Source organism: Cuculus canorus, chromosome 3 (genome assembly GCF_017976375.1).
Source record: "Cuculus canorus isolate bCucCan1 chromosome 3, bCucCan1.pri, whole genome shotgun sequence".
NCBI lineage: Eukaryota > Metazoa > Chordata > Aves > Cuculiformes > Cuculidae > Cuculus > Cuculus canorus.
In genome coordinates this window covers 43,661,838-43,680,458 of record NC_071403.1, presented here as the reverse complement: position 1 = coordinate 43,680,458, position 18,621 = coordinate 43,661,838, and the positions used below count along the sequence as shown (strand labels likewise).

The 18,621-nt window shown below is 41.0% G+C and overlaps 1 protein-coding gene across 4 annotated transcripts in view; it reads right to left on the bottom strand.

Annotated features, from left to right (window-relative positions):
* Positions 1–3,941: 3,941 nt before the first annotated feature.
* Positions 3,942–18,621, bottom strand: part of MYB (MYB proto-oncogene, transcription factor) — a 28,344-nt gene continuing 13,664 nt past the window's right edge. For 2 of the 4 annotated variants that reach the window (XM_054064089.1, XM_054064087.1), the window contains 6 exons: positions 17,386–17,528; positions 16,884–16,998; positions 16,672–16,797; positions 15,886–15,996; positions 15,144–15,251; positions 3,943–5,191 (listed from right to left, as the gene is read on the bottom strand). In XM_054064089.1, coding sequence (XP_053920064.1) covers positions 5,075–5,191; positions 15,144–15,251; positions 15,886–15,996; positions 16,672–16,797; positions 16,884–16,998; positions 17,386–17,528 — 720 coding nt within the window. In that variant the 3' untranslated portion in view covers positions 3,943–5,074. Of the gene's footprint in view, positions 5,192–15,143; positions 15,252–15,885; positions 15,997–16,671; positions 16,798–16,883; positions 16,999–17,385; positions 17,529–18,621 lie in introns of all 4 variants that reach the window. The other 2 variants (XM_054064088.1, XM_054064090.1) reach the window with 2 other exon arrangements.

Genomic DNA, 18,621 nt, shown 5'->3' with positions numbered 1-18,621 from the left:
CTCATAGAAACGCAGATACTAAAAACTCATCGCTTAAATAGTCACAGCCTCCCTTTGCCTTCAGATAACTCCTATGCTGATGCACGCTGATGAGAGAGTTAATGAAACATCATAAGCAGCGGGGAGAGATAGTCGCGAGCAGGAAAGCACACCTGCAGGCACCCTTTCAAGACACTGTCGGGGCTGACTTTATCGGGAGGGCCATGGCAGGCTCGCAGCTGGGCCAGCAGGAACTGGGAGATGCAGAGGTGGCTTCTATGGTTAATGTAGAAACCTGTTTGGGGAGAGCTTCCTGAAGCTTTCTTAGCTGTATGTGAGGGCTTCTCTGACAGATGTGCATGCAGAGAGTATCTTGGAGCTCTAGTGATGAACAGTCATTTAATCAAGTAGTAAAAGTTGTTTCCCTATGAAATGAAATTTCCTCAGGTGTGAGTTGAGCCCATCTGTAAATATGAATCTGTGCAGTCCGAGAAGCGGAGGCTCTTCTGAAAAAAATTGTAAACCCCAGCAATTATTCTGATACTCAAACAGATTGGAAAAATGCCTTGTAGAAATGTCATGTATCAAGTGGGATTGTAAAAAGACCCAACAACCTGATCACAAATAATTTATGGAAAAATAACGGTAGAATGAATACATTTTATAGCCCTTAGAAATGAGCAGCATAACCACTACCAGCTTGCAAACACAGCTGCAGGAAGAAATTGGTCCTCTATGGTCTATCTTCATTATCTTACCTGCATCAGCCACTGAGAGCAAATAGTGACATACAAGTTCATGCTGATACCGAGGTCGTCAGCGAAAACTGCTGAGACATCAAAGTCAAGTTGAAAGAAAAGAGGCAAACAAAGGGAAAAAGTGTATTTAATCAGGAAACACATCTTCTGTTCGAATTAAGACATTAGCCTGGTGACTGGAAGATGTGGCCAGTGTCTTTTCTCAGCCACCCAGGCAAAATACCACCATTGCTCCTGATCAACATTTGTGCTCTTTACTGAATTCACTTGTGCTGGGGAACAAAGAGGCAAACAAGATGCAGGCCAGAGACTCAAGATCATTCTTTCCTGAAGTAAACTATTTTTAACATGCTCTTTTCCATTTTTTCTACGTTTTGGTTTTGTTTATTTTTTTAAACCCAACATTTTAAATAGACAACCCTCTAGCAACAGGGAGTTTTTCTGCCCTTTGCCATCACCCCTGTCTCAAATCAAGGCTGAGGTAGAAATACAACTGATGATGATTATGCTGCAATCACAACCCTACAGAAACACCCTTTGCTTATGTGCCTGACTTTGTGGGCTTGAGGGAGGACTGGTGGCGATTGACTTAGCTGACCTGGGTGAGGATCAAGATCGCGAGTACCAAGGAGAAACCTTTTCTTCTGGCTTTTTTGAAGGATCACTTTGTGCTACAGAAGTTCTACTCTGCACTCTGTGCTTTACCCTCAGCAGACTTGTTATTTTGACTCCTAACTAAAAAGTCTGTCTCTTTCATTCAAGCTGTAATGTGGGGTTTTTTTTTTCCCAATGCAGTCCAAGACTTGTCACTTTTTCAATTTAGTCTTACAGCTGTCACACAGGTCAGATCTGTGGGAGGTGAACCTCAGGGACTCCCTGCACAGAGAGATGGAGAATTACAGGGTCTAGCTGGGAAACACCTCATGCTCTGGTATTTTTCTTTATTTTTGCCCTGGCTCCTTTGCCTCCTCGTTTTTAATTAGTGGCACATGCCGAAATGATAATTTAAATTCTTTTCAGAAATCAAAAGAATTCCCACTGACTGACAACATTATTAAGTTATAATTACAGTGAAGGAAAAAAGGTTAATAGGAATTTGAGCCAAATATCTACTCTCCATTAAACGAGAACTTGACTGAACCTGTTTTGCCTTCATTTTGGTAGGTTATGCTAGGTTTAAATGGGTCCAGGATGGCTATACACCTGTGCAATGGGCTACTGCAAGGCCAAATACCCATCTTCAAGACCTGTCTCAGGATAGGTCTCACTGGGCAAATCCTCAAGAAGGAATTTAACAGGCAGGTAGGACTTCTCCTGGGCCTCTGAAAGAGAAGTATATTTCTGAGGGTAAGCAGAACATGGTCACATGGGGGTATTTGTGGGAGAAAGACACATAGGACATGGCACTTCGGAAACTTAGTAAGTACGGGTGGGTGAAAAATAATCAGGTTCCTGGGCTACAGCATTCAAACAAAGCCTCTTCCTTGCTCATGCTGAGTGCCACATGCATGCAGAAAGATATGCAAATCAGCCTTAATCTACCAAGTGTTTTGCATTTTCAGTGAAATGAGGGGAAAAAAGAAACATTTTCTTCTGTGTTAGCACTCAGTATGCCCGTCAACAAGATAATTATTGTGGTGGTTTTGCATGTTAAAAATGGGCTTTAAAGCAAATGCAGTTGTAGGGGGAAAAAAACCCAGTCTTTAAGCTGGTCACTCTGTTTAAACTCAGCCACACTTGGTGTAGTTAGTTACAGCTGGAGCCCTACAAGGCAATAGCTTTGCCTTGAAGACCTGTTGTAAGCTTGGTGTTTCTTTTTCCCTTTTTTTCTTTTAAGCCGTAATGCGTTGCTTAAGCTGCGGCATGCCTCAAAGGCAGACCTTTCCCTCTTCCCAAGTTGCACACCATCGAGTCCTGTAGCCCTCCCTCGCGTCTTGCACAAGCATTTTTACAGTGTGAGCCCGCAGCCTTTGCACAGGCAAGTGCTGCCACAGACTTCCCCCTTCTCTGTAATCCATACCCAGCGCTGGGGTTCTGCCTGCATTCATTGCCCTAAAATTACCTCCGGACTGGCTTTCCCTCAGCATCCAGTGAGTCTGAATTGCATATGGGGGATAGATAGGAAACACAGCCAAAACTTGGAAGGGGCTGCTGCAAGCACCAGTCCCTTGTTGCACTGAAAGCATGTGGCTTCAGCTGGGAGGACCAGGCACACTGCTGGAAAAGGAGTAAGAAGGACTGGGAGGCACTTTTTGGGCTCTCAGCCCATACGTGGCTGCACAAGCCTGGCAACAGAAATTACTGCCTTATGGAGTCAAAATCTGCTCTCAAGAATATCAGTCTGACTTTGAAACACTTGCATCAACTTAAATTTCAGCAAGCAAATTATTTTCAAGCTACTAAATAAAATACTTCTTTACTAAACAACATTTTTTTCCTGGCAGATTTCATTTTTTTATTTTGTTTTGTTGGCAATTGCTTTTACTCTCCAGCACTTACACTCTCCGTACTTACACTGCACAAGCACAAGGCTCTGCAGGTCTACTCAATTACTTGCTGTGCAGCATAATGCACCAGATTTCAAAGTGTATTCTCACCTCTGTGTTCTTAAGACAAGCACGAAAAAATCTGTTCTACAGTACAGGAAGTCCAAAATATTTTGCTCTTATTCAGTTGGTTCCTGATCTGATGGTCTTAGATGAAGAAATCAATTATCCAGAATTTTGGGAGAACAGCAGTTTTGCAGTAAGCCCACCACCACCTGAAGCTGACCTGGACTTTTTGTGTCACTACAGATGTGCCTTGAATCCACAATATGCTCAATGCTTACTGTTTTGTGCTGTGCTCCTTCCACTTCCTTAACAATCAGTGAAAATCGGAGATGTTGAGGCTACCTATAGGTACAGAGCTCTATTCCTTACTTATCTAAGTGTGCTGGAAAAAACCTTCTTGGCTTGATTGTTGCCTATAACACTGCCAAAACACTAAGGACAAACAAGATTAGGAGACCATGCAGGTTTAAGTAAAAAAGAACACACTTTATTTATCTACAAGGCAGTACATTGTTGTATAAAAAAAATAAGTGCAGATGAAGCTGCACCAAATGCTATTAAGGCAGCAAAGTCAGAGGCTGTTATAAAAAAACCCAAACAATAAAAAAATAAAATCAGTGTTTTGCCATATCGATAAAGATTTGGTATGGCAATACGAAGAACCATATATTTTTAAGAACCTGATTCGGTACACAAGACCCAAGTTAGGGAACAATTAGCTAGACATGGAACAAAACAGACAACACGAACTAGACAGTGTTCTCCCAAACATATGAAGGTGCAATGGATGCTCTTACAAACCAATGAGAAAGAAAACACATCCAGACAAAAAAAAAAATAAATCTCCCAGGAACAGTGTTAAAAATATTGCTTATAAAAAAAGGGGAAAAATATAAATGATGTAAAAAAAAATTAAAATACAAAGGTCTGAAATGCTAGTGCATAGTCAATTAGCTAACATCAACATTTCTTTTCTTTCCATATAAAGCTCTACTGCTCCTTTTACACTAGCAGCATGTCTACACACTAAGGTCTGTAGCAGCAAAACACAGTATTCATTTGGCATTTACAAAATTAAATTACTGAATAAAAATATAATTTTTCTTATAAATCTATGTTTCATACAGTAATATTTTTTAAAGCAAGCTAATTACCCCCCAAACAGAAACACACAATGTATAATGGTCTAGAACCATAACAGAATGAAAAAGTATTTCAAGAGGCATGGATGTTTGAGCATTCACAATCTTGATCATTTTCCCCCTTTGCACAGACTAGAGTTTGTAGTAATGCTTTTCACTTCAGAATTTTACACCAATGCATTTTGTTCAGTGATTTAAAATATATCTGTTTGAGTACCTGCTCTTTTACTATTAAAAAAAAAAAACAAAAAAAAACCAAAACCCCACCCCTGGCTAACACATCACTGAAATAACAATACTGGTGTATTAGGTCTGCTTGATCTCAGAAAGTATAAAAAAAATTATATTTATTGTAAGTCTGCACTTAAGATGATTAATTACTGATTCAAACTTAATACCTAATAATTTAGGCAAGTATCAATTATTAAAAAAAAAAAAAAATTCCTCTTAAGTTGGGTGAAATCCAACAAGAATATATATGCTGAGTGACTTAAATGCACTTTGTGCTTCTCCCAACTGTTGTACCACAACAAAGATAGGTTCTTCTCCCATTCATGAAAAGTTTTCATGCAGAGGAACAGAAATTTCCCAGCAGAGGTGAAGTGTTCTCAAAACCATAATGCTTCTTTGTCTGTCAACCCTTTCACATCACTAGAGTCCGGGTGGGGAAGTTGGCCATGTATTTGCGCGCTTGATCCGTGTGGGTCATCTGATCCTCAATCTTCCCACAGGATGCTGACTCCCAGGTGTTGTTCAGGTGCTAAATTAGAAGCAGGCAGAGAGATTTGGGGTGAATGTCATGTCATTTATTTGTAGACCCAGCCAAAGCCCAGCCCGCTTGTGATTAAGCGTTGTACGAACACACAGTAGGATGCTGTCCCGTCTTCAGAGACACTGAAATCTCAACATAGCAGGCAAAAAAATATCACTGCCACCTCAGTTTCCAGAGGAGTGGACAGACCAGACAACCTGCAGAGGGGCACATCATGTGAGCCTCCCCAATTCTCTCTCAAGCAGTGTTTTCTCTACAAGGCCATATCTATAGCCTTGCCTTTAATCTTTCCTTTCCATGAAAGGTCTAAAAAGAGAATTTATTTGCAGGTGGCCTTTACAGTCAACAGGGCACAGAAAAGTTAAAGCCTACAGTTACAATGGTCAGTGCTATCACCATCCACAAATTCCTACTGAAAGAACCTTCAGTCTAGAAATACAGCTGCTCTGCCCCTGCATTCCCTAAACGAACCTGACAATCTTGGCAGCCTGACCACGGCTAACAAAAAGTCCCACACTCAAAGCTGCTTCCACCTGTGCGCAGCGATTAGCACGTGCCCATTAACAGAGTTCCTCCGGCAAGGGAGTAGGGGGGGGTGCAACTCTCAGCAGAAACAACATTTTAATTATCATGTAAGCCATTTCACTTCTTGTGGTATTTATGGAGGTTACAGACACCATTTACTATAATGTTAAAGGGAGATAAACGTATCTGCAGAGGGCTGTGCATACTGCATTTATTTACTTGCTACACATGTGAGATGTTTCTCATTGCCTTGAGCTATAAACAGTAATGAAATTTCAAAGCTCCTGGAATTTACCAGTATACACACACATTTATGCACTTTTTTTTTTTTTTACTGAACTCTTTCCTTACTCAGTTTGTCTGCTTTTCCATGTCAAGATATTCCCTAATATCCCTTGATATTCTCTTTTTATTTTATTCCCTTGAATAAAAAAATTATTATTATTATTATACAGAGCTAGTTGTATGAATACCCTGCATTCCAAAAATGGGCTCAACAGAAAGCTGCGTGCCAACAAGAGGATTAAGATTGAGAAGTTCTATGTCCAAAACCCATCGACAAAGACAAGTCAGGAGAAATCGTTTTCTATTTTCCTCTGCTTTCAACATGGATCATTGCTGCATTTAGAGTTCTAGGTCACTCAATGAGACTACCAAAGTGTTCCCAATGTTTAGGACACTGGGTGAAGCATGATTAGTGGAATGCAAACCATCTGCTAAGAGCATAACGGAACCAGCATACCCACGACTCTTTACACTCCTTCTTCTAGTTGTTAACTGTGCAAGAGTATCCTTAAGGTATTCCCCAGCCTAAGCAGTTAGAGAACGTTCTTCTGACTCTAAATAGTGTTATCTGAGACATATGTATAGTAAAAGGCTGGGCAACATATGAAATACAAATAATTTCTCATAAGATGCCCTAATCAGGGCACTGGTACACACAGAGGTACCCTGCCTTGCAGGGCTTACAGCCTAAATGGGACAAAACGAATAAGTAAGCTGTGTGGCCAAGATGAAGGCAAGTTAGTCCTCTGTAAACTTCTGTTGGCCTTCCCTAGACGACGATTTCTCTTCTCTATAGAAAAGTTCCAAATGTTGTCTCTCCTCTTGATGCCTTTTTGCAGGTAAAACTCCTTTTGAGCTTTAGCGGGTGTTCCCCATGTGAAGCATGAACAGTTAAAGAGAATCAGGTCAGGCCTCAAATCATTAACTTTCTGCAGCTTTTTGTGGGAAAGCTGCATCTGTGATGGGATAAAACATGCCATGCACGTCTTTTCTAGAGTGGTTCGACCTGGCTGGCTGTATACCTTATGCCATGGCTCAGCCCAGAGCACACGCCACAGCCAAAAAGCAGGTGTGACATACTTTCTGCATGCCACAGACATGCATGTGACACATCACAGCTTCTTTCATGTTTTAGTTAAACATCTTCCAGGGTAACTTTTTCAAAGGCATCTACATCAGCTGGGAACCTACTGATCTCCTGTTGATCCTCAGTAGGATTGAGCCACCTGTGAATATTTTACCCTGTTGTTGCGGAGTTATTTGCACCAGGGACTGAATTAATACCTGGTATGCAATACCACTGGTTTCACTTATAAGTCAGATTTGGTCTGCACACCTCAAAAGCAGTCGGTAGTTCCAGAATATCCATCATTTCAAAGGACAAAAATATGTGTCCAACTGGTGTTTCCCTGTGATCCTCCAAAGCTTTAATGCACCGGTCTAGAAATAAGAGATCAGCAATCCCCTAAACAACTGAAAACATGTAAGGAAAGTCCATCTGTCACAGTATGTCAATTTCTGAAAAACAGAAGCAACTTAAGGCAAGGAGTGTCCCGATTTCATAAATTAGGCTTAATTGTTAGTATCTACACTGAGCTCTTTGTATTAGCAGCCATGTGCTTAGAAAAGAAGAAATAATAAATCTGTACCCTGATATCTCCAACATCTCAGCAGGCTGCTACATGTCACTCATTCCAATGAAAGCCTGGTCTTCATTTAACCTGATGTCAGCCCAGCAGAAGCCGCTCAGGCAGGCAGGAACCCTCTGTCCTCCCTCCAGAGCCTCAGGGAAGCAGCAGGGAGCAAACACAGCAAGCGGCAAGGGGATCAGCTAGACCTCTGCCTTGAGCCGCCTCAAACAACTTACTCAAGTTTTGCCACACAGACAGCGTGAGAGAATCTGCTCCATAGAGTTTTGACCCTTGTATTATTTTCCCAGAAATACATTACACTGTTTTTTTCCTCCTAGGGCAGTTTATAGAAAGCGACTAACTTTGCAGTCCCACTGACAATGGTGAGACCAGTAAAGAATTCAGAATTTGACCCAAAGTAGAATGTTTACTGAGACAGTTTTCAGTTCTATCCTAGGGAACTCGAATAATATATAAATTGGGTATTTGTAATAAACATTTTCTGTCTGAAGCCTTTGCTTTTGGCAGCCAACACAAAACAAAGCACAATGCTGTTGCCTTGCCAGCCTGCAGCACAGTGCTGGAGGCGTGTGTGAAAGTCATCCCGACATGAGAAGTTTTACTTCCCTCTTTGGCAAAGAGTGGTCCCACAACCCAGGCAGAGCACCTTGCTGGCTCTGGGCACACACAGCTACCGGATGCCTTAGTAAACAGGGAACAGCACGCCTTCTTCCATGCCAGCACTGTAATGAGTACTGACAGGGCTCTGTGACAGAAAGGGGCAGCGCTCTGCAGAAAGCAGTGCTTAGCAGATGTATCAAAAGAGAAGAGACTCGAGCAGAAAGCTAGAGGCATGAAGGAAAACAGAACAGAAAGCGAAGTCAAACCATTCCTTTTGCACAATGTTCATTGCATCTCCCCTGTCACACATAAAGGTCCAAGTCTGCAAATCAACAGATGGAAACACAAAAGCTTGGTAACTAGAAGCCAAGGCCTGACCCAAACCCCACTAAAACAGATAGGCAGGTTTTCATTGATCCAGTGGCTTCATCCCACTCAAATTCAGCCATCTAACAGTGGGGTGTTCAATTTGGCACCTAAATCCCTAGCCAGGGGGGAAAGAAAAGGATTTTCACAATACAATTAATTCCATATATTCTAATTTTATTGCCTCAAAGAGCAGGACGCTATTCTTAGTTTTGCTGTCAATTAAAAGAATTTAAGCCTTTTCAGACAGGATTTGCATCTGTACTTTCTTTTCTTTTCCACACACAGCAGTTTTCTCTCTTTAAGTTAGAACAGGGAGGACGAGGGGAGAAGGTATACTACTATGAGTTCCCATAGGGTAAAATTACAGACCCATGGTACAATTCCAGCTATGTCATTCTCCTTGGCTCATTTTTTTTTTTAACTTCTGTAATCCTCACAGCACATCCTTCTGGCAGCAAAACTACCTCACTTACCCTGTAACATGCCTTCAATTGCCCTCAGGCAGATGTGAACTGTAAACAAACTGAAACTGGGATATCCAGTTAAAACACTTTAAATAAAAACTTGGACCATGTAGGGAAAACACACTAGAGTAAGGAAAGAAAAGACTGTGGAAAGGTGCTTTCCTAATAAAACTAGTCCTTCTACACTTGAAGCCTGGACCGTCTTTTCATGTGCTGTCTGCATAGCTTAAGAAAGCTCCTGTATTACGACACCTTGCCTTTGGTGGATGCCAAAACCAAACACTGCTGCAGTCCTGCAGAACCAAGCTCCCAAACTGATGGAAGTGTATCAAAAATCTTTGAGCAATGAACAGTGTTAAAAGACAGATTTTATATCTCCACTACAATGATAGGTGTCTTTAGCAACTCCAGCAAAGTTACCGGTGTGCTGGCATTTAAAAACAGAAAAAGCCAAATGTTTAAAATATTTAGAAGGCTTAGATTATTAGAAGATATCTTATTGTGTTCCTCTACTGTAAAAAGCTGGAATTCTTGCCAGTTTTCCCTTAGATTACATAATTCGGCAGAGCATGCTGCTGAAAAGACTTGCAACAGAAATGCAGTACTCTTTCTGAAACAGTAAAATAATCAACGTCCTCAAAAAGAAATTTCCTAGCATAATACGATGCGTGCCCTGTAGAACAGTATGTTTACCTGTTCTGTAAGGATGCTGAACCAAACAAAGCCCTTCTACTTATCAAGACCAGACAATAAAGACTAATTAAAAACTCAAGTGACCATAAATGAATTCCACTTGCAGAGAGAGCTCTATTCTGCTCCTGTTGCTGGTTCACCTCCGGTACGTGGGACAGCCTTCTCCTAACTCTGGGGCTTCCCCAGTTGCTCAGAAATACAGCTTCCTGAATGAGAGAGTAAGATAGTCCAACTTTTCAGCTTTTATTATAAGCCTGTTACTAGTGCTAAAAAGAGCTATTTTGTGGTGCTTTTAAGAGCTTAACCCTGAAGCCCTTACTCAGACAAAACTCCTGGTTGAGATGTATGAGCTTTCCAAGTACGATTAATGGGGGAGATATGGAAATGCGCTAAGCACCTGCAACTCACATTAAGATATTTAGTACCTTTCTAGTTTTGTTTTTCAGTAATTTATTTTATTCACAGATCAGAATATACTTCTGCAAAGGGCCGACAGTCAAGCTGTCACTTTTCTTCTATCTGAGAGATCATCACCTGCTCAGGGCAGCTGTAACTCTAGATCTGTTTGCAACCTAAATATTGCTGCCCTGGGAGGAAAACATACAGTGACTGACCTGGAATTTCCAACCTCCTTTTGCTTCCCTCAACTGTGACAAGCACAGCTCCAGCATACAACAGCCACTGGCAAGAGAAGAGACAACATAAGCAAGGGAAACTTGCAGGGCTACCTTCCCTTGCTCTGCAAATCTTAAACCCCTCAGGACTTGAGCACAGCACGCTTTCTACTCTCCCCCGATTAAACAAAGAACTTCGAGTATGAGACTCGGGGATCTTCTTGCCCCCCAAAAAAGCCATGGAGGGAAAACAGAGAAAGTCTGCTGTGGAGAGAAGAGCATGCTGCCTCGCCTACACATTTTGTATGACTACCAGCTGCAAATGAAATTCCACACTTTTTAGATGGAGAAAATTAAGCTTAATGACATCTAACACTCTTCAAAAGAGTTAGCCAAGTAACTATTTGAAAATCCTTTAAACTTGCTCTTTAAAGTAAATGGTTACATAAACCACTGAAAGTCAGGAAATTCGAGCTGAAATGTGTCAGTCTGTGGTTAAAAAATGGAAAGTGACAGGAGCTAGGGGTTGAAGAACATTCTCTTTAGCTTGCAGGGCTTCTACCTTGTGTTGTTTCCTTTGTTACTGGGGGAAGAAGATATCAAAGCAGCCCTATTTTCTTAAAAGGTTCCATTTCACGGTGTCTTTTGATAGCCTGCAGGGTTAGGTGGATGGTCTATGATTTAGCCTACTTTTCTATCTGCTAAAATGTCTATGTTAGGATAGTTTGTATTATGTACTGCTACTGCTAGGGAACATAATGTGAAATAAAACATAACTTTCACAGAGTAAGAAAGGCCAGAACCACAGTTTTTACGTATCCTATTATAAGGTACTGTTCAAGCAAGTGCGCAGTACAGATTGTCAGTTTGCTTCAGCAAGAGCTTCATATGTTATCCCGAAATTCCTTGGAAAAGTTCCTAGTGAGGCCAAAACCTCCTTACAGTGAAACTAAATATTGCTTGAGTGACAAAAATATAGGACACAAAAATATAGGTTGTAACTAACTCCATCAATATGAGGCAGAAGTATTTGGGATCCATGCAATAGATTTTAAGAGTAATTCCACCCCAAGGCAGAACATGGGTTTTGTGAGACCTCCTATTCTGCCAGTAAGAGAATACCCAATACACAACTGTGAGATTTGCCACACAGAACAAGAAAGCTGGCTGAACCTTCAGATCTTACCAGAAAGATCCTACACATGGATACCTTTACATCCAACATTTTACAGAAACTTAATCAGGGGATCAAATGAGGATGAAGCCCAGACTCTTCTTGGGTCTAAGGGGGCTGCTCTAGTGCAACACTGATACAACCATATTCCCAATGCAGTTATTTTAAGAACCAAACATATTAAAAAAAAAAATTACAGTGCTCTCTTTCTTTCTCTCTTCCCTCTCCATGCACACATCCCAAGGAGCAGAGAGTGCTATAATTCTTACTTGGACTGAAGTCAATGACAACTTGTCTAAGTAAGAACATTTGGATCAGGCCCAAAATACTAACAACAGCAATGTGAACATATGCAGACATAATTAAATTTTACCCAGACACATTGCCTGGTGTTTCGTATCTACCTGCATGCATCAATGGATTTAGCTCAGTATTCCTGAGTGCATCCACGCATCTGTACATGTATGTGGGCAATATCATAGAATGGTTTGGGTGGGAAGGGACCCTAAAGATCATCCAGTTCCAACCCCCTGCCATGGGCAGGAGCGCGTCCCACTAGAGCAGGCTGCTCAAGGCCTCATCCAACCTGGCCTTGAACACCTTCAGGGATGAGGCATTCACAGCTTCCCTGGGCAACCTGTGCCAGTGCCTCACCATCCTCATGGTGAAGAACTTCTTCCTAATGTCTAGTTTTAAATCTTGCCTCCTCTGATTTAAAGCCATTTCCCCTCATCCTATCACTACACACCCTCGTAAAATGTCCCTCTTCAGCTTTCTTGTAGGTCCCCTTCAGGTACTGAAAGGCTGCTATAAGGTCTCCCTGGAGCCTTCTCTTCTCCAGGCTGAGCAAGCTCAACTCTCTCAGCCTGTCCTTGTATGGAGAGTGCTCCAGCCCTCTGATCATCTTTGCAGCCCTCCTCTGGACCCCTTTCAACAGTTCCATATCCTTCTTATGTTGAGGATTCCAGAACTGGACACAATACTCCAGGTGGGATCTCACAAGAGCGGAACAGAGGGGCAAAATCACCTCCCAATATACCAACTTATAAACTAGAAAACATAAAACAAGAACATAGTAAGTACTGATCACGTACAAAATGCTACCAGTCAAAAGCAAGTGCTAACACTAACACATTCAATAGCTGTGTACCCTTTAGACCCAGTGTGCGCTCATCACAGACATCTGGCTCCACTGGGAGGGAGTGGAGAGAAGCATTAGGGCAAAGCAGCAGCAGTTTCTAGCATGAAAGCAAGTGAGACCACATGTCCTTTCTGAGCTGTACGGCACAAAACTCCCCACTGACATGAGGCCAGGCAGCCTTACCAGGGATGAAGCAGATTGTCCCTTTTAACTGTGACATTAACTCCAAATCAGAGAGTGCAGTAATCAGCAGACAAGACCGCATTGTTATAAAATGTCTGTATTTCATTCTGAAAAAGCTATCTCTGTCACTGTCACAGAAACCTCTAGCCTCATTCTTCATTTAGGATTACATTTCAGCTGAAACACTCAAGTTTTTCTTCATCAGCAGAGAGAATAATTTTACCTTCATACTGGTACACCAAGAAGCTGAATACTAAGTATTCATTTGGGGCTTTTACAACTGCTTTTTTCTTCCAGATCAAGATGTTTTAAACACTGAGAAGTTTGGAAGTCATTTTTAACTGACTTCCTACTTAAGGAAAAGTCATCTTTATCCAAACAACGAGAATATCTGACTTTTAATGTGCAAAATTGAAGTTTTTTCCTGAGCAAGAGCTGAAGATTGGGAACCAGAATGGCCCACAAGCTGACTTGTGTAAACTTCCTGAACAAAATCAGTATGTGTGAGGAGAGATGGTTAAACAAGCCCTGTCATTTACAGCAGCTTGTAAAGAATTTTTTTTTTTTTTACATAGCAGGAAACATAACACTTAGCCAAAGATCAAAAGATCCTAGTTTAGAGTCACCTCAGATGCTTTGTTTTTATTACAGGCAGAGTGCAGGCAACTACCACTAAAAGAGCAACCCACAACATACTGTGCTTAGCTACCTGAAAAATTTGCACTATATCTAGGGAAGAATCCAGAGTTGGGCCGGGGAATATGCCCAGGCATTGATGCATTGGCAAGGCAGCAGGGCTAAGCACATGGGCACCAGCAGCCTCCCTCTGCGTGCCAGCTGGGGACCTTCAGCAACCTCCAGCAAAGCTGGAACCCTGGGCTCCTTTGCCATGAGACGGTCTGAATTCAGTCCCCAAATAAGGGTCATAACCCAGCGGCACTGAGGAGAGTCAGGATCTTCAAACACTTCTCTTCTTAATCTGCTATGGAGCAGCTAAGAAACCATGGTTCAGGAGAAAAGAGCAAATAAGCAATAGGGAGTGTGAGTCTTTGGCCCCTACGGACAGCCCTGTGCAGGAGAAGACATTGTTCCTGCTCTCCAAAGCTGCTTTTCGCCAAATGATTCTGCAGTGCAAAATACAAACCTGGTCCAAGGCAAACCATGCCAAATAGGGACATGTGTGAAATTTTAGTATTTCACTCTATTTCACCCAGCAAGAGATGCTTAATCAAAATCAAGTTTAGTTAATTTCTTCCTACTGTAATGAACTCCTAACGTAAATTCTGGGAGGAGGGAGGAAAGAAAGGATTAGCCATGTGGACTATGTCTCTGAAAGTCAGAAACTATGGAGTTGTAATTTCCTTTCTGGCAGTGACTCACCATGAGAATTAATACACTTTCCCTCAATTCATCCGTATTGAGAAGGGATATAAAATCACTAACTCATATACCTCAAAAATACATGCTGTGGAGGAAAGATAATTGATCATTATCTACACCGCATTTTGTTCTCTGAATGACTTCTGTCCCCAAGAGCTGACAAAGAGGCTGTTAATGACTTTGGTGGGATTTGGATCAGGCCCTATATAATAGGTATCCAAGTATTTTAAAGAACAGCAAATGTGTGTTTGTTAACACTTGGAAAAAGCATAAATATGTAAAACCCAGCTTGCTTACATTAAAACAGTTGCACATTTTATTTGGTTCAGAGAACCCAAGATGTACAACTAGCCATAAGCAATATGAGGCCCCTTCAGACCACTACTTACAACAAAATTTCTGGTGTGACCTCAGTCTGCACTCAGCAAAAGGCCATTCTGGTGTTTGGTTGGATGAGCAATACTGGCTACAATTGCGCTGGCCAGCTGGGCAGTGCCAGAGTCTTTCTTCTCGCCCCAAGGCTAGTGACAAGTTCTGGCCACCACCCTACCATTCAGCTATCCTCATCTCCAAACCACCAACAGACAACTCCAAGAGGCTACGAAAAAGCCTCTTACCTGCTTAAATGCTCTATCCTATCAACACAACACTGACTTACAATGCCACACACACAGGGCTCTTCACTGTTAAGCTTCCTGTACCCACTGTATCCTCACACTGCACAGATACAGTGAGATCCTCAACCACATTAATTTGAATGTTTCATTCTTCCATACGCAAAGCTTAAAATCAGTCTGTGAGAAAGCAATATATATTTGCATTTTTATACACAAACGGAATTTTTATCAAAGAATAGTTACCTGCAGTGGACTGGTCAGTGGCCTGTTCCTAGCTACTGCAAATGTTTTGTGAAAACCACCATCCTCTTCTGACACAGGCGTCTTTAAAATGGAGCTGGTAAGAAGATTCTGAACAGAAAAAGAAAAAAGATTTTCAGTAACTCAAGAGAACAACCTGAATTCAAATGTATTAAAAGCAAATCCAGCCTGACTTCAGAGGGTGCAACACTGGGCATCATCACAGACCTGCCAGGGAGCAGACCTCAGCCTGGGAGCAGACCTCAGCCTGGGTTCCCTGGGAATTAGCTTTGGAGGAGCATTGTCACATGCAAAAGGTTTTCATCCAGTGAAACTCCCAAGTGCAAGAATATCAGTAACATTAAATAGTCTTGGCAAAGCAAAGGGAACCACAATCGTACAAAGTCTCCTTTGCACAAAACAAAACAGACTCTTTCTTTTACCAGTTTTAACTGTGACCCAGTCATTTCTATACAGAGGTGCAGGTGTCCTCCAAGTGCAGGCTGATACAGACTGTAGGCTGCTTAATGACTGCAGCTTCTGCTACTTTCTATAGTCATTGAAGTGATCTAATTACAAGTGGGATTTTGCTTCTTATGCTTAATACAGGAAAATGATACGGAAATAATGAATAATGCTTAATTGGGAGGAGGGTCAGACAAAATATTTTCTTTCTTACATTTAAGAACTCAACAGGGATGTACAACAGAAAAAAATCATTGGTGGTCTGAAAACTTGCACTTACTGGCACATCTTCCATAGTAGATGCATGTGCAAAGAGTTGAGTGTTCAAGTTTTCTTCTTCCCAGTGATTCGAGGAAAAGAAATTTCCAGCTTTATCGGTTGGAGACTCCACCTGAAAGCAAGAAACACACCATGATAATAATGAGTACCTACCTGACCAGAAGGAGATTTATTTGCCAGTTGCTTAATAAATAGAATAAATATTCTTCGCTGTGATGCGTAATGCATGTTTACAGTACTGTCTTTTACAGCACCCTTGCTCTTTGCAGAAAACAAAAAGTTCAAGGTTCTCAAAAAAAATCCCTACCTAATAAAAGTTTGAATACTTGCACTCAACACTGTCAGTATTCAGGAATTTAATCCCCTAGAACAGATTGAGAGTATATGTATTTTTAGAACTTTAGTGACAAAGTAATATAATGCAATGTCCTCAAATATTCAGGTTTCTAAGTCACTCCATGGAGCTTGGTCCCAGTGGGGTTCTTTTATAGTTTTCACCAATATTAGAAAGATTCAATCCAAATTCCCATCTAATTTTTTTTCTTTTTAAGTTTCAAACGAAAACTGCATTAAAACGGCCCAAGCAAACCCCTGCTGAAAACGGCAGAAAGACTTCTATGGAAATCAATGGGAGATGAATTAGGCATGCCTAGTATACTATATAGAACTGACACTAAGATCTTGGGGCTCAGATGAAAGAAACAGACACAGCTATTTAACAGAAAGGGTATAAGTTTCTCAGGAAAGAGTGCTGAATTAAATTGCCTCAGGTAAGTTTGAGATTTACCTCTTGTTTGATTTTCTTCAGCAAAGGGGGTCCACTTTCATGTAGCCCAGCCACTACTGCAGATTCCTCCGACTCCTGCTTGATAACATCCTGCAGATCTTCTACAAGATGAGTTGGAGTTTGAGGCTGAAAGGAAGAAACGTTACATCCAAGTCCCAGAACATCCCTCTGCACTAATATCAAAGCAACTTTTATCACTGTTTCCTTCTTACCAGCATCTTCAAAGGACCATATTTGATTTCCTGAGCTGCAAGTGCGTTTTTGAATGGAGTGGGTGTTCTTGGAGAGCTTTCTAATATCGACCGCTTGATTGCTGGAGTTCTGAAACTTTACAAAGAAGGAGAAAAATTTTAAAGGAGCATACTTAGAAATATTTCTTCTTTGTAGAAGGCAGTGGCTGTTATAAAACTCTGACAAATATTTTCCTGCAATCTGGTAGCCCATTTTGCTTTTCTGAAAGAACATCTATTTAACTGTGATTAGATGGAATGGCTTGCTTTAGAAAACTGGTGAGTCCACTTGCATGATTTTTCCATAGTAATAACCCACCTTCACAGTTATACAGTAGAAGTTTTACTCCAAAGTAAGAAAAATCCGAATATATAAGCAAATAATTCTGCTGGAAGCATATAGTGACCAAGCATATTGGTTGTGTGCAAACCAGAAGAAAAGAACCCTTGTGAATCCAACAAGACCATGTGATAGCAGACTTACACATGATTTTCCTTCTGAGATTTGAAAGTCTGGTCCCTGTGGAACGGCGTGGCAACAGCCATCTTATGGCCACACATCGGTGTGGAAGTTAGCGCAGTGTTATCCAGGTTCAGGTTTTCGTGATTGGATGAGGTGTTTAAGAACTGCAGGTAGCGAAAGGAAAAATCAACAGGAACAGTCAGATTAGAAAGCTGACTTCTTAAGCTGATGTTATTGAAAAGAGACTATTTCCTTCTCATTGACACAAGTCATTCTCCTGACCCCACAATGCAGGCAGGTATACGTGGGGTACCTGGCTATGTGGCAAAACAATATTCAACAGTTTGGCTGGAACGCTCAGGAAGCAAAACAAGCACTTTGAGAGAGGGAAGCTACAAAGACAATGACGCTCCATTATTACTCTCCACCACATTAAGAGCCAAATCTTAAAAGCCCAATTTGGATTTTCTGCAAGCATATTTTAATCAATATCAAAGGCAATGTGACTAAGAAAGTACTGGGTGAAAACAAATAAGGGACGTTTCAGGAAAAAATTGAAGGAAATGCGACTAAACTCCATAAGGGTTTATATGGGGAATCTAGGCACTTTTAAGGCAGTAAATAAAGTGTTTATGACAGGAAAATAAATTTTCTATCACCTCTCTCAAAACTAAGTGCTCCATTTTCACAGCATAAAATGAAAACTGCCACCTGTGATGGGTGTATGGAGTGATTTGGAATAGAAATCATTGACCAAAAAGGAAACAGTAGTATAGGCTTGGAGAAAATTTCTTTTGCACGATTTCTACTTAGTAAATAGTAGCTTCCATTTCTAGCGTCTACAAATCTGAAAGTATAGTGGTATCCTTTATGCTGACAATGATTCACCTTTTTACTTTCTAGGCTCAACTTTCATCAGATTAAAATACAATTTAGAAAAATATGGAACATAAGAAAATATGGATTTCACTGGATAAATGATATACGATTAAAATAGGTACTTAACAGGTAACTGGCAATACAGTGCGAGATCATTACACGCAATCTTTTACCATTCTTCATAGAATTTCTCTAACTTCAAGGACTAAAGGCAAACCAAGGCAAAACCAACACAAACAGACAAACAAACAAAAAAAACCAAAACACTTTTAAATAGTGCTGCAGCTGTGAAACAAAGTAACTACTGACAGGAATTTGGAAGCTCACACCAGACCATTTTAACAGGCCATTTTCCTCCTCATTCCTATTCCATTCCAA